We start from the raw sequence: 13,415 nt of genomic DNA, 5'->3' as shown, positions 1-13,415 counted from the left end.
CACAGGGTGTCTGAGTTTTTTCTCTTACTACCAAACCTCCACCCGGAACATCGGCCCTTCTGCCCCTCACACAGCATCAGCTAGAGTTAAAGCAACATACTGCCTGAGACCTGTGAGCGCAATAGGTTTCCCAACCCTGCACTAACAACTAATACAATTAAAAATATATATTTATTTATTTTCAAAAAGGGGTGAGAAGTACAGTCAGAGTTATGAGTTCCCAGTTTTTTATTAAATAAGTAAATAAATAAATAAAAAATGAGTTCGTGTTTATTTATCACATTTAGAGAGTGTAATATTATTACTAACAGTAGTGGTGCTATCCACTAGTGACTGTAAATTTCTCATCATCTGGCTGGGACTATACACCACTGACAGTGGGTGGGACAGATCAACTTCAGCTGGAGGCCAGGAGATGTAACTTCACTGATGTGTCTATCAATTCAGTGTCATATATTCCTCCCTTTTCAGTGGGTCAGCAGTGGTGCAGTCCTTTACTGACGTTTATGTGCTCATGGAGGCTGTGTAGTTGTTGTCAACAGTTACCACCTGATGTCAGTCAGCAGGCTAACAGTCTGAGCAGGGTACATTACCATTCTCCAATCCTATCCAATTCTCACTTGCACATGCCCCAAGAGAGTGTAGACAGTGTGTGTGTGTGTGTGTGTGTGTGTGTGTATAAATTAGTAAAGTAAACTTGTAGTAAAGTAAACCTGTAAAAAAATGTACTTAAGTAAACCTGTAGTAAACTTGTAGTAAATTTGTAAACATTGCAGCAAAGTAAAACTAAAATAAAGCAAGTTAAAGAAATAAAGCAATAAAGCAAACTTTACTGCCCTGACAACTGTAATGTCCCAATGCACTACTCATCACTTTATGATGTATACCTCACCAAACTTCCTTACTATTATTATAAATCTGCCCGTTCTGCCCTGTGTGCACTGACTATTTTTATGATGTTGATTTCCTTCTCTATGACTGATACCACCTGGCCCTTAACTGTGATACTTGGCACTCAATAGTTTAAATTAAGGGGGCTTTTAGATCCACATGCAGTTCACTCCCTATTTTCCCTCAGCATTCTTGCATGTGTATCTGAACTGATACAGAACTTAGCATTGGCACTTATGCAACAGTCAGGTCCCTAATTTGCTTGGTTTGTATTCTGCCTGTTTTGGTTTGTCTTCTGCTTATCTGGGAAGCTGCTTTGGATAAATGCGTCTGCTAAATGAATAAATATACATGAGCACTTTTAGTAAGGTAAACGCCAGTAGTAAACCTCAGCTTGGTCGAGGGTTAACTAACTGTCTGAGGTAGGGATGGAAACTGAGATTTTATTATTATCAATGCCATTATCGATTCTGTTCTGTTTATCGGTCTGATTCTTTATCAATTCCCTTATCGAATCCTGATCAATTTTCTGTGTGGAAAAAAGTAGGCCTACACAGGTTTTCAGCATCAACACAGCTGTTTTATTATCTGTGAGTCTGAACACAGTGTGGAATGTCTGCCTAATAACATTTGAACACATTAAAATAAATTACAATGCTCCTTTTTTTTTTTTTTTTTAAAGTTATATCCTGTTAATTAAAAGGATGTAACTTGGAAAGCAAATATAAAACTGACTGATAAAATAAACAATTCTGCTTTAGAAAAATAGGCATGTATGCCTCGTAACATTTCAATAAATTACAGTTCTCTATTTCAAAAGGGAATAAGTTTGAACCAAATATAAAATTTTGCCCCACCACTTTTCGCTCTGGGGGCATGGTTGTGAAAACAGCAAGCAAGTTTGGCTATCCTGTTGTTAGCCTGTCACCGAGGTCATAGGCTTGGGCGCTTAAATAAAGGTCTACAGTGGTGTGTCTGCCCTGACCAGAGAGTTTTTTGTACTGGTCTGGCCCAAACTAAGTGCATGTAACATGTAAACAACAACCCGTGTTGATGTAGACACAAATGGTTGCCCATACATCTTTTAATCATACACGTTTTCATGCTACATGTAGCCTTTAGCCTCTGTCTTCTTGGTCAGACTTTTTGTGGTTACTCCGCCTCTCTAGAGAACATCACATACCAAACACGTCACACACTGAACTAATTGGTTCTCGTGTGGTTTCATTTGCATAAAGATGGGAATTCGCTTGCCTCACCGGATTCGCTCCGATTTCGCCCAATCAGAGTGAATTTTGCCTGCTTACAACCTGAATGAGTGCAAAGTGAAATTTGCTGCAATGGAAGCATACAGTCAGCAATATATGCCGGCATCGATAAAAGGAACTGATAACCACGGAGTCATACAATTTCCGATGGATCGGACAATTTGGAACTGTTTCTCAAGTGGAACCAGTTCTCGATTCCCATCCATAGTCTGAGGCACCTTCTGAATTTATTTACTTGCATGTCTGCATTATGTTGCTTCAGAGCATCAGCAAAGCAAGTGGATGGGGGAGAGGAGAGGAGTGTTACATAGGCTTTGGCTCTCTAAAGTAGTGTTGATTGGGGTAGTTTTGAGAAGGCATGGTTTCTGTTCCACTCTTTGAAAAAAAAAAACAGCATTAAATGAGCCTGGTGGTGCTGTTTCTTTCTGGGAAAAGTAAATGGTGTCCTGCAGGCAGAGGGTGTGAGTAAGCTGTGTGTGAAGTGGTCTAGTGTGCATGTGATCTGTGCTGTGGAATGCTGGTTACATAGTGGGGTCACACTGGTATTGTGTGACTGTAGTGTATTGTACCTCTGTGAAAAGGCAGTGTAAAATGGGCATGACATCTTGTACCTCTTTGAAAAAACAGGGATTTAAGTGCGCTAGACTACAACATGTCTCGGCCATCTTCACTTGGTTCTGTGTGGCGTTGAGTATAAAGCCTGCTGGAATGCTCCTGTGTCGACGTGCCAACTCATACACATACCTGCAAGACACAAAAAAAATACATCAGTCATTTAATAAACAAAAATTTGGGTTAAAATACAATCTTTTTGCCAGGGAAGCCCCTCCTGCACTGCTCTTTGCATTGCATTACCCTGAGCATTTTGCATCTCAAAGCAGTGAAGTATTGCTGTGCGATTTTTGATTTTTGTGGGTTACTCCATGGTGGTTATTATGGCTGTGTGATTTTTGATTATTGTGGGTTACTCCGTGGTGGTTATTATGGCTGTGTGATTTTTGATTATTGTGGGTTACTCCGTGGTGGTTATTATGGCTGTGTGATTTTTGATTATTGTAGGTTACTCCATGGTGGTTATTATGGCTGTGTGAAAAATTATGGGAACCTGTGGTGAATGTTTCAAAACAATCTTTATGTGAAAAGAACTTTATCTGAGCTCCACATGAAACAAGGTTAAACATGACATCTTACTGGAAATGACTAAGTATTTATTTATTTAACTTTGGTTAAACAGCACTACTTACCCTATTTAAACTATTACAGAGTTAAATAAATCAATCAATTCATCACTCAAATTAAAGCCCAGTTATTTAACATCACTGGCTTGTTGCACAAGCCTTTTCAAAGTGTGTTTCATAGTCTCTGAATGTGTTAATACGTATTTGTCAATATACACCAGGTGAGCAGGCACTGACAGATGTGCAAAATACCATTATCTGACAAACAGAGAATAGATGAATTGAGACCCTACCACCGATTAAAACAAAAGTCACTGAATTTAGGATTGTGCATTTGACATAGATTATGGTATGTTGTAGCACATGACCTGCTAGTTACAACCAAGCCACTCTTATGTCAATAGTTAATGCATTGAAAGGTTTTCTTTCAAGTCTATCAGTCTTTTTTTCACATCTTGCCATGTCTTCTGCTGTTTTGTTCATCTTCCATTTCTTGGCAGAATTTCTGACCACTAAAATTGCTATCCTTAAGCATTAAATTGTGCTTTATTTTCTAATCTTCAGAAAATGGCTCAGAGGAGCCCATGGTTATTGAAGGTGCAACAGCCTGACAAATCGGAGGGCGCAAAGTTATTTCAGCTCAGTGCTTCAACATTACTTCAACATTTCAGTCTTCATCTGAACTCAAAAAAGTGAACCTATCTTTTCTAGGCATTATTAATCATCTTTTTAAAAAGTAATGCCTAATCATCTAAATTATGTCTGCCCAAGCTTCTGCATAAGCCATATTCATTTGTATTATTATTTGGGGCTTGTAAAAATGCCCAGAAAGAGTCATGGTGTGTTAAACTTTGCACAGTCTGATCCATACAGCTTTGGTTCCCATAGACATTCATTGGGAATGAATGTCCTTACACCTCAGCGACATGGCTGCCCAAGCCAACACATAGCTCTCTGTGGGGGTCACTGCAGTGTTTATTAAAAGCTCTCTCCACACAGGCACAGGGCAGTGAACTGAACAGACCTCACTGGGGGACAGGAATGATGATTGTAGTCATTATTGCTGGATCTATGGAATCAAAGCAGTCACAGAGTGATCGTGAAAGAAGTGGATAATTTTACGGTGGCAATTTTTCCTCCCTCCCACTGTTGAGTGACAAGAGGTAAATGTCACTGCAAATCTTGCACCTTCTATGACACGTTTCACTTTGAATCCTGGTCTGGATTTAAGACCATGCACATCTTTTCTGTCTTTTATTTTCTCTCGGTTTCATGAGATAAAAAAAAAAAAATCATTTTAATGTAGTGATTACCAGGTCCATGTACAAACTGAGCCATGTAAGCCCAGACATGGAAACAATGAAATAATAAAATGATAAAATGATGTATATTTCCCACTAAGTAACTTAGTAGCTCAGTTAACAGAAACTCGGGGGTTTATAAGCACATTCATTTAATTAGCATTTAACCTAACCTCTCACCATTAAAAGCTTTAGGTGATATAGGTTTTGATTTATTAGACATCAAGCTTGTCATCACACAAGCTGAGTGGGTATGTAGAAGCACTGCTACAGTGCACACGCACACACACCCACACGTGTATGCACACACACATGCACACGCACACCCGCACACAGATACACAGGCACGCACATACACATGCACACGTGCACACACACATCCCCACACACACACACACACACACACACACACACACACACACACACACATAAACACATCTACAGAACTTCATTTTATTCATTTAGAAAAGGGTGGATGAAGACAGATGATCAGAGCAGAGAAGTCCCGTGACTCCTCTGCAATTATCACAGCCTGTTCCCATTGGCATATGAAATCTTCTCTCTGACTTCATCTGAAACATGACAAACCTCTTGAAATTCAGCTCTGAAAATAGGGCATACGAGATTGAGTCTTTAAATTCAGCACAGCTCGGCACCTTGTGTGGGAAGAGCTGTAATGAAACTATATCCTATCACACTAATTAATTAACAACCTGAGCTCCACATGTTCAATGTAGATTAGAAACTGTGAAATGAAAGTACACTATTTCCCAGACTGAAACAGTGTTTTAATATCATTTAGGATTCAGGTAGCTCTCCCAGCATAACTATCCATACCCTCATTGTTCTCTTTCAGAAAAGTTATTTATTTTCAAATTTTGTAAGAAAGCTCCAACAAATAAATTTTACATGTGGAAAAATTTTTTCCAGTGATTATAATGCATAGTGTTTGAGGGTTTGGTTACAAATTGCTTACATTGTGCTCATATGTGATAAAATGATCTGAAATTCTTAAAGGTGAATTAATCTTTCTTCTGACTCTGTTTTTTTTCTGTCTGAATCTCAATTCAAATTCAAGTGAACTCAACTGAATTTTAACAAATTCACATATTCTACATTGTCAGTAGTCTCAGCTGGCACATGGAGAGGCTCTACCAGCCAGTTTTTTATACAGTTCTGTTTTTTCACATTGCTTCCAATGGGTTAAAATAATGCAGGTGTTACCTTTAAACAAATGACCTTTTATACCCACAGACCACCTCTGATTGGCTGAAGCATATCTGCTGTGACTAACTTCGAAGTACAGCATTTTCTGAATTCGTTTTGATTAAGCAGAATTGATTAAGCAAGACCATAGTTGCCGTGGTCTTGCTTAATCATAATCATAATAATCTTAATTGTAATAATTTATGCTTAATGTTTTCTGACTTTGTTCTCAAGTTTTTATTTGGTGTTTTGGATGACGTATCTCATCTCAACTTAAACTGAAATATCTAGTGTAACACCGCAAAATTTAATTTCATGTAGTCTTATGTCATCTTTGGATTCTGAATTTGGATTTTGAACATATAGCGTGCAACATTTAGTTATTCATTGTGCCCGTTCTTATAAGTGAAAACTGAAGACATACAGACTTAATAAATAACATAGTAGTTATTTATGAGCTGACCTGTCTTTAGTCATAAAAGCTTCTGCAGACAAACGCTACTTTTGCAAGAGGAGCTAGTAATGCAAAATACCAGTTAAAAAATAGATGAACTGAATGAATGAACTGAAACTCAAACGATGATTTTTTGGCATGCTACGCTAAAAAAAAAAAGAACCCCCACCCCCTCTATAGCCCTCTTTTGTCTTCCAGGGGAGAACACACAGCAGCACAGCACATTTGTAATGAGGTATGATGGTAGGAGAGCTCCCCAAAGCAGATATGATCTGAAAAGTCCATTACTGTTGTGACTAATCTCTCCAGTAGCAATTACTGGCAATAACAGTTTGTGATAAGCTGAATGTGTTGTTTCGCTTTATGTTTTTATATATATTTTTATCAGTAATGAACTACATTAAGAGATGTTGGTCTTTGTTGACCTGCAAACAAAACAAATATGAAATATGTCAGTGCGTCTCTTTAAGCGTGTCCACGTGTCTGATACAGACCGCTAATGCCACCGCTGGGCCATTACCAGCCCCAGACGGGGGGTAAGACAGAGCACAGACTCAGGGGGTTAGCCATTAAAGCAAAAGTGGGGGATTTTAGCAGCTGTCCCTGGTGACTGATGCAGGACAGTAAGACCCATAATGTTTCCTAATGTCACGGTGCACACGCACACGCACACACACAGAGCGCAAGCACCAAATGTGGCTTCTAGTAAACTAAAAAACAAAGACAGTGTTAATGCCAAATCCCAGGAGAGCACTCACATGTCTAAATGGGCACTGGCCTGATTGTTAATCTGCTCTGTCTTCACATGTCAACACATCAGGCCATACAGGCTCTAATCTAAGCATCTAATGGGAGACGCTGAGTTTTCAAAACTCTAACTGGCTTCAGCGATCAGCGGGGTGGAATTCCATTCTCCTGTGTTCACTTTGAGAGACAAAGACCAGTGGCCTCTGCCCGATTCCATTTCAGTTTCTTTTTTTCCCCATTGGAATCATGTAACTGCATAAGACTGAGGGGAGAAGACATGTGCCTGTGCACCTGACATTGACTCCTGTTTCTGAGAAGTCTTCAGACTCACAGGGTCTTTGGTAAGGACCATGCATGGGCATTAAAGCACGGGTCTGAGAATATATTAGCATAAGGTCACAATCACTGTTTAAGTAATTACACCACACCAGCACAGGCTAATTTACATACAAAACAAATATCCAGAGGTAGAAAAGACCGCTTTACAGTATTCATCTAACTGATATTTCGATTTTTATATATCAGCACAAAATTCAACCAGAATCAGAATCTCTAGAATAATATCAATTCTCTTTGAGTAGAATTACTGAATTAGGACCATGGTTATTCCGTTTAAGGCTACAGATGCTTCATTAAGCACTGCCTGTTTTTCCAAGATTTTGTTGGGAATGGATTTTGCACCCATCAGTGTTTTCTCTTTGGTCTGCTTCCAAATCAGTTTTGGGAAACACTTCAACTCCCATGTTTCCTACATGTGTACACCACTTTCAAGTGCTCTGTGTGGAGTAATATGGTGACATGCTTTCCATTTTCAGATTATGACGGTTTAGTTTCTGTTCTGTATAATGGACATTAAGGCCTAATCAGAGAAAGAGTGAGGTTTTTACATCAGCAATTTTGAAACCAGAGCACCTGGTTTCTCCTAAAACTGATGTTATGGGCCCACTTTTTATAATGTGTAGATGAACATACACATAATGTGTGTATTAATTTAACTATACGAGTGTACTGTGTAGGCTCTTTACACTCACACAGGATGTGTTTGACAGCGGCACTGTGACAGTCATTAGAGTCTGATCTGAATGCAGACTGAATCTAGCTGTCTGCATGACCTTGCCATTGTACAGGAAGTGACCGGAATGATGATGTGGACATAAGGTGAGAAAAACAGAAGTGGCACCCATATGAAACAAATATCTCAAGGTCTGAAGTATGGAAACAGAATTCTAGATTCTGTTATTGTTGTGAGTGACTGACACTCACTGTGTATCAATAACACCATGGGCATTCTGCATCCATAAAAAATCAATTTCCTGATTTTCAAATTGTAATGGGTTGTGTGGCAAATCAGTGTTTGCCACCAGATAAAGACTTTTTTTTCTGTTTTCCTCTGTGCAACGTCAGTTCAGATTGAGGAATAAAGAGTGAACAGACCTGAACATTACATGCACACTACTCTCCTCAACGTCAGTGCTGGGTATTCAGACACATAACATATGGAGTTATGTTTGAGAGTCAAAACATTTAAAGAAACAGAGGATAAAGATGAAGCAAACCTGCACATAACGAGGACCAGACAGGACGCCAGTATGCCGCAACACATGTACTGTGTGAGGTACAAAGGTCACCACACAGAATATCAGCACATTAGGTCAAACTTTTGTTTTTTAAACTCCTGTACACAAACCTATACATAAAACTCCGGTGTCCCCTTGGAACATCCAGAGCTGCCCTGCTCTGCTGGTGCTCTGTTCAGAGACTGACTGACTCAAATGAGTGACATTTGGCCATAAAGGTCAGATGGTGATTATAGTAAAGAAGGGAGTGCAGAAAAGGGAGCTAAATCAGCAGGTTATGGATCTGAGATGAATGGTTGATTGTGTAGACACACTCAAGAGAGAGAAATATAAATGCCCTTTCTTTATAATGGGAGAGACATTCAGTGGAGAGAGACAGTCACAAAGGTGTGTGTCCCTTAGAATGAGAATGTGAGCATGGCATCTTGTCTCTCCCAACCCTGAACCCTCGCACAAACACACTTTATGTCATAGGTTATACCACTCATTATTCCATGGCTTTGTTGAATACATGAATCTGACTGGACAGTACACAGTCATCTCTGAATAATGATGGGGGATTTGTGAAAAAATCCAAGTCAAACAACAACATCTGAAAGAGCAACTCTTCTAGCAAGCAAATAAAAAGTAACTGACAGATTTGAACTAAGAATGAGAGACTGGCTTAGCCAACAGCCAGAGTTCTGGAGTGAAGGAAACTAGAAACATACAAAATGGCTAAATTGAATAATTCCAGCTAATACTTTATTAGAGATTTTTTGGTGGTATAAGTGGAGAGCAAATGAGTCAACCATTAGAAAATAGATCTCTTCAAGATGTAAGCTAGGTGACGCTTCACAGTATTCAGCACGTAAAACCAATCCCAAAGTAAACCTATCCCCAAAACCAATCCCAGGCTAAACCTAACCCCAAAGCCAATCGCAAACTAAACCTAACCCCAAAACCAATCCCAAAGTAAACCTATCCCCTAAACCAACCCCAAACTAAACCTATCCCTAAAACCAACCCCAAACTAAACCTATCCCCAAAACCAATCCCAAAGTAAACCTAACCCCAAAACCAATCCCAAAGTAAACATATCCCCAAAACCAATCCCAAAGTAAACCTAACCCCAAAACCAATCCCAAACTAAACCTAACCTTAAAACCAATCCCAAATGAAACCTAACCCTAAAACTAATAATTCAAATCTCATATCATGTTTTATGCAACATCACATTTACAAAGCCATGTCCTGTAACAGTCTATGATGAGACTGATCACTGATCAGTCCAGAGAAACGTGACCAACAACATGTAGTTTGTGCTGTTGTAAAGCTGACCTCCGCCATGATGTGACCATCTATAAATCAGCATGAACATTCATAATGCCCCTAGTACAGCTCACTACATTATGAGTCATTGTGCATCAGCTGGATCATAAATTGAAACAAGCATATATTACCTTGCATCACTCATGAAATAGTGATAATCTTATTACTTCATTACTAATTATGTCTTTTGTCTATGAACTTCCAGAGAAATTATGAAAGCAATAACTCCCATATTTCATACCTGGCTGAGTAGTCTACTGGATCCTGCTGGTATTGCTTACAAATCTCCTCATTAGAAGGTTCCAGTAGAGATGGAAGCTCATCGGCTGCATAGCGTAGCATGGCAAGACACAGCTTCCTTTCCCGACCCTGCTGAACACAGCACTGTGTGATACCTGGGTGCTTGGGAAACGGAGAGTCTTTCCTGCACGACTTGTCTGATATAGCAGTGGCCTGGAACACATCAGAAATCCTAATTAGCATTTAAAACCCTGTAGTTCCACATAAAAAGACAGACATTTTCTATAAAAAGTACCTTAAATTCAATGTACAAGAGAGACATTTTCAAAATGGCAGAGTTTCCATTGGCTAGGATGTTATAACTGCAAGACATCATACTGAATGGGTGAATTTTCCAGAAATTGGGAATGTACTTATTGACATGTTCAGACAATGCTGTGAGAGTCAGTCTCAGGCTAGTTAAGTATGTCTGTTTGTATGGAACAGCGGGCTGGTAAAATACTTTATGTTTCCACGCTATTGTGTGGAGAATGACTATTAGAATACAGATGAACACTCACCAAAATGTTAGATCTGAAAAATTCAGATATTAATCAGCTTGTATCAACTTATGTTGATACAAGCTGTGATTGTGGTTGTTGCAGAGACAATCTGATGGATTTGCACAAAAGAGTAGATTCATTATCTGTAAATCATACTGAAACAATGAAAGAAACCTCAGAACTGCCACTCTTTCATGTCTATCTTTATGAGAATGCTGTCACTTTCTGCCTTTGCACAACAGGAGAGTCGGTGAAACAGAGATCACTGTTTTGAGTGACAAATGCAGCCAACATTATCTGAGAAATAGAACAAGACCTGCCTGTAACTGTCATGGTTTGAAAATGATGAAAGAGTGTAATCTCCTCCTGAACACAGGGGCTCAGAAAATGGGCAGTGAAGTTAGTAACAATGAGCCCCGAAGAGCTCATGCTTTCTCATATAGTGACGTATCAGTGTTAGTACAGTTCAAAAGGTGTTTGCAAGTTTATCATTTCAGTCAGTATCATAACGAACTGTTTAATACACTGGGGGAAAATGTGCACTGACCTAACCTAAGCCATAATGATTTTGAACATGTCTAAATTCTGAACACACCTGAGTGACAACAATGCTGACATGAACATTAGTAATTTTTAACATGTCCGTCTTCATAAAGGCTAATCTCAGCAACTGTTCAGGCCTACAGTCTACTCCATATTTTTAGTTAGAAAAATGAGCATATATGCACATGGTCGGGATGAAGACTGGAGCGCAGTCTGTTTACAATAAGTTCTGCCATGGAAAACACACTCCCTGATGGCACAGACATTGCGGGCACACACAAGTATGCCCTTGCTAATTTTGCCAGTCGGGGATATTTGTTTTCGTTGGTTTGTCAGTAAGTAACGCGTTATAATTTAATGACTCTTCGAAAATCATGACCCATCCCTAATTAATTACCCACAACTTACTCTCTTTAACAGGGCAAAACACCACAGCACGCAACAATTTATAACACTAATAATTGTACGTTTACTAAATTACACCGCCGAACGGCATACTGGGTGTTGGTTATTGGCTGAGCCCTTTTTAATACTTGAATAATGTACCTTGAAGGATAACATTAATGCACATTGAAAATTTGGAATGCTTTATTTGTTATTTGGAGAACCAAGGGAATTGTGTAGCCATTTTAATACTTGAATACCTTGGCTTGAAGGATAACATCTGAATTAAAATTAAGCTTGTTTCTTACTTGTGCAATAGAACGTATGAGAAATATCTTTTTGAATAGTTAAATGCTTATTTTAGGTCAGTTTATAGTGTTTATAGAACTGTCTAGAAACATTTTGTTTTAAAAAGTGAGCAATGTTAAAGTTGTTGGCATATCTAATTATTTTTAAGTTCTGTTTTCACTACATTGCAGTTTGCACAATAAAAAGTATTTACATTCTGCAGCTGTTTCATGCATAGTGATTCCTTCATATATTGTATCATTTTGTGGGGCTAAGTAAACCCTATAGTAATCAAAGCCTTCAATATAAACATGATGAAATTAAAATGTTTTCACATTCTATGTACTCCTGACAGTAGAGTAAGCCACTACAAACCTATAAAGATCCAGTCTTGCAAAAAAGGAACCCAACAACAACAACAAAAAACCAAACAACAACAAAAAGAATCTTAAAAAATACCATGATACAAATTTCATATCGCCCAGCACTAATTAGCATTAATATATTTGTCAGCTTAGAAGTTATCTTGCGTTCAGGGCATTTTCGCCTCATCACCATACATAAATAAGCACAGACTTTATTGCATTTTTTAGGTTAGTGTTGGAAGGCAGCAAGACTTTGTGAATAACTGGTGAATAAGCAAAAGTATTTTGGCAGGATCTGACAAACATGTCACAGTAGTTAAGTGGCTCTACCTTCCCCAAGACAATCTCACATTTCCCTTGGTTGCATCCATTGGCAACAGTGGCACATTTTCTCTGTGCATTAACATTATGTAGATTTTCTCTTCTGTATAGCACCTGAATGAAATCTATTAAACTTCTGCAGTTTTACGAGTGAGCATCACCATTGACCCTAAGCAAGTGTGATGGGGGGGAGGTGTTCACAGCAGTATGTGTTACGTGTGTCAGGTGGTTCTACTGCGGTCATGTGACATGACGCGACACCGGTAGCTCATGGCGTTTAGGACTTCCCTTTGTTTGTTTTCAATCTCATTCACGCGGCAAACGTCCAAGGCGAACACGAGCAGGCCAGCATTCAAACCCCTTCCGGTTGCCGCAGTCAGCTATCCAACACCGAGAGGGCCAACAAAGTTCCATTTATTCAGTTACCCCAGACCGCTACTTTAGGCCATGGGATTAGTCCTTCAGGAGTGAGGGAAATATGTGACGGGGGGAGGTGTTCACAGCAGTATGTGTTACGTGTGTCAGGTGGTTCTACTGCAGTCATGTGACATGACGCGACACCGGAAGCTCACGGCGTTTAGGACTTCCCTTTGTTTGTTTTAAATCTCATTCACGTGGCAAACGCTGGACGAAAAAGCATCTGTGTTTATAGCTGTGCCGGCGGTGATAAAATAGCAAGCTAAGACGGGGTTGGTGGTCTAGTGGATTATAACATCAGGGGGAGAAGTAGCGTCTTCAAAAGTTTCCTTGAGGCAACGTCAGAACCGAGGGGGGACAGCACGTTAGTACCTTTTGTGGC

At 39.3% G+C, this 13,415-nt stretch overlaps 1 protein-coding gene across 2 annotated transcripts in view; it reads right to left on the bottom strand.

Moving 5' to 3' along the window:
- The window catches only part of gc (GC vitamin D binding protein), a 46,123-nt gene that overhangs the window by 17,108 nt on the left and 15,600 nt on the right, over positions 1 to 13,415 (bottom strand). For both annotated transcript variants that reach the window (XR_004025249.1, XM_030772729.1), the window contains exons 4-5: positions 10,175 to 10,386; positions 2,771 to 2,903 (exon numbers count right to left, since the gene is read on the bottom strand). Coding sequence is in view for 1 of the 2 variants with exons in the window: in XM_030772729.1 (XP_030628589.1) it covers positions 2,771 to 2,903; positions 10,175 to 10,386 (345 nt within the window). In the remaining variant the exon portion in view is untranslated. The remainder of the gene's footprint in view (positions 1 to 2,770; positions 2,904 to 10,174; positions 10,387 to 13,415) is intronic.

The sequence above is a fragment of the Chanos chanos genome, chromosome 1 (assembly GCF_902362185.1).
Source record: "Chanos chanos chromosome 1, fChaCha1.1, whole genome shotgun sequence".
In the NCBI taxonomy this organism is placed as follows: domain Eukaryota; kingdom Metazoa; phylum Chordata; class Actinopteri; order Gonorynchiformes; family Chanidae; genus Chanos; species Chanos chanos.
The sequence above is the reverse complement of the archived record's forward strand: the minus strand, read 5'-3'. Positions and strand labels throughout refer to the sequence as shown.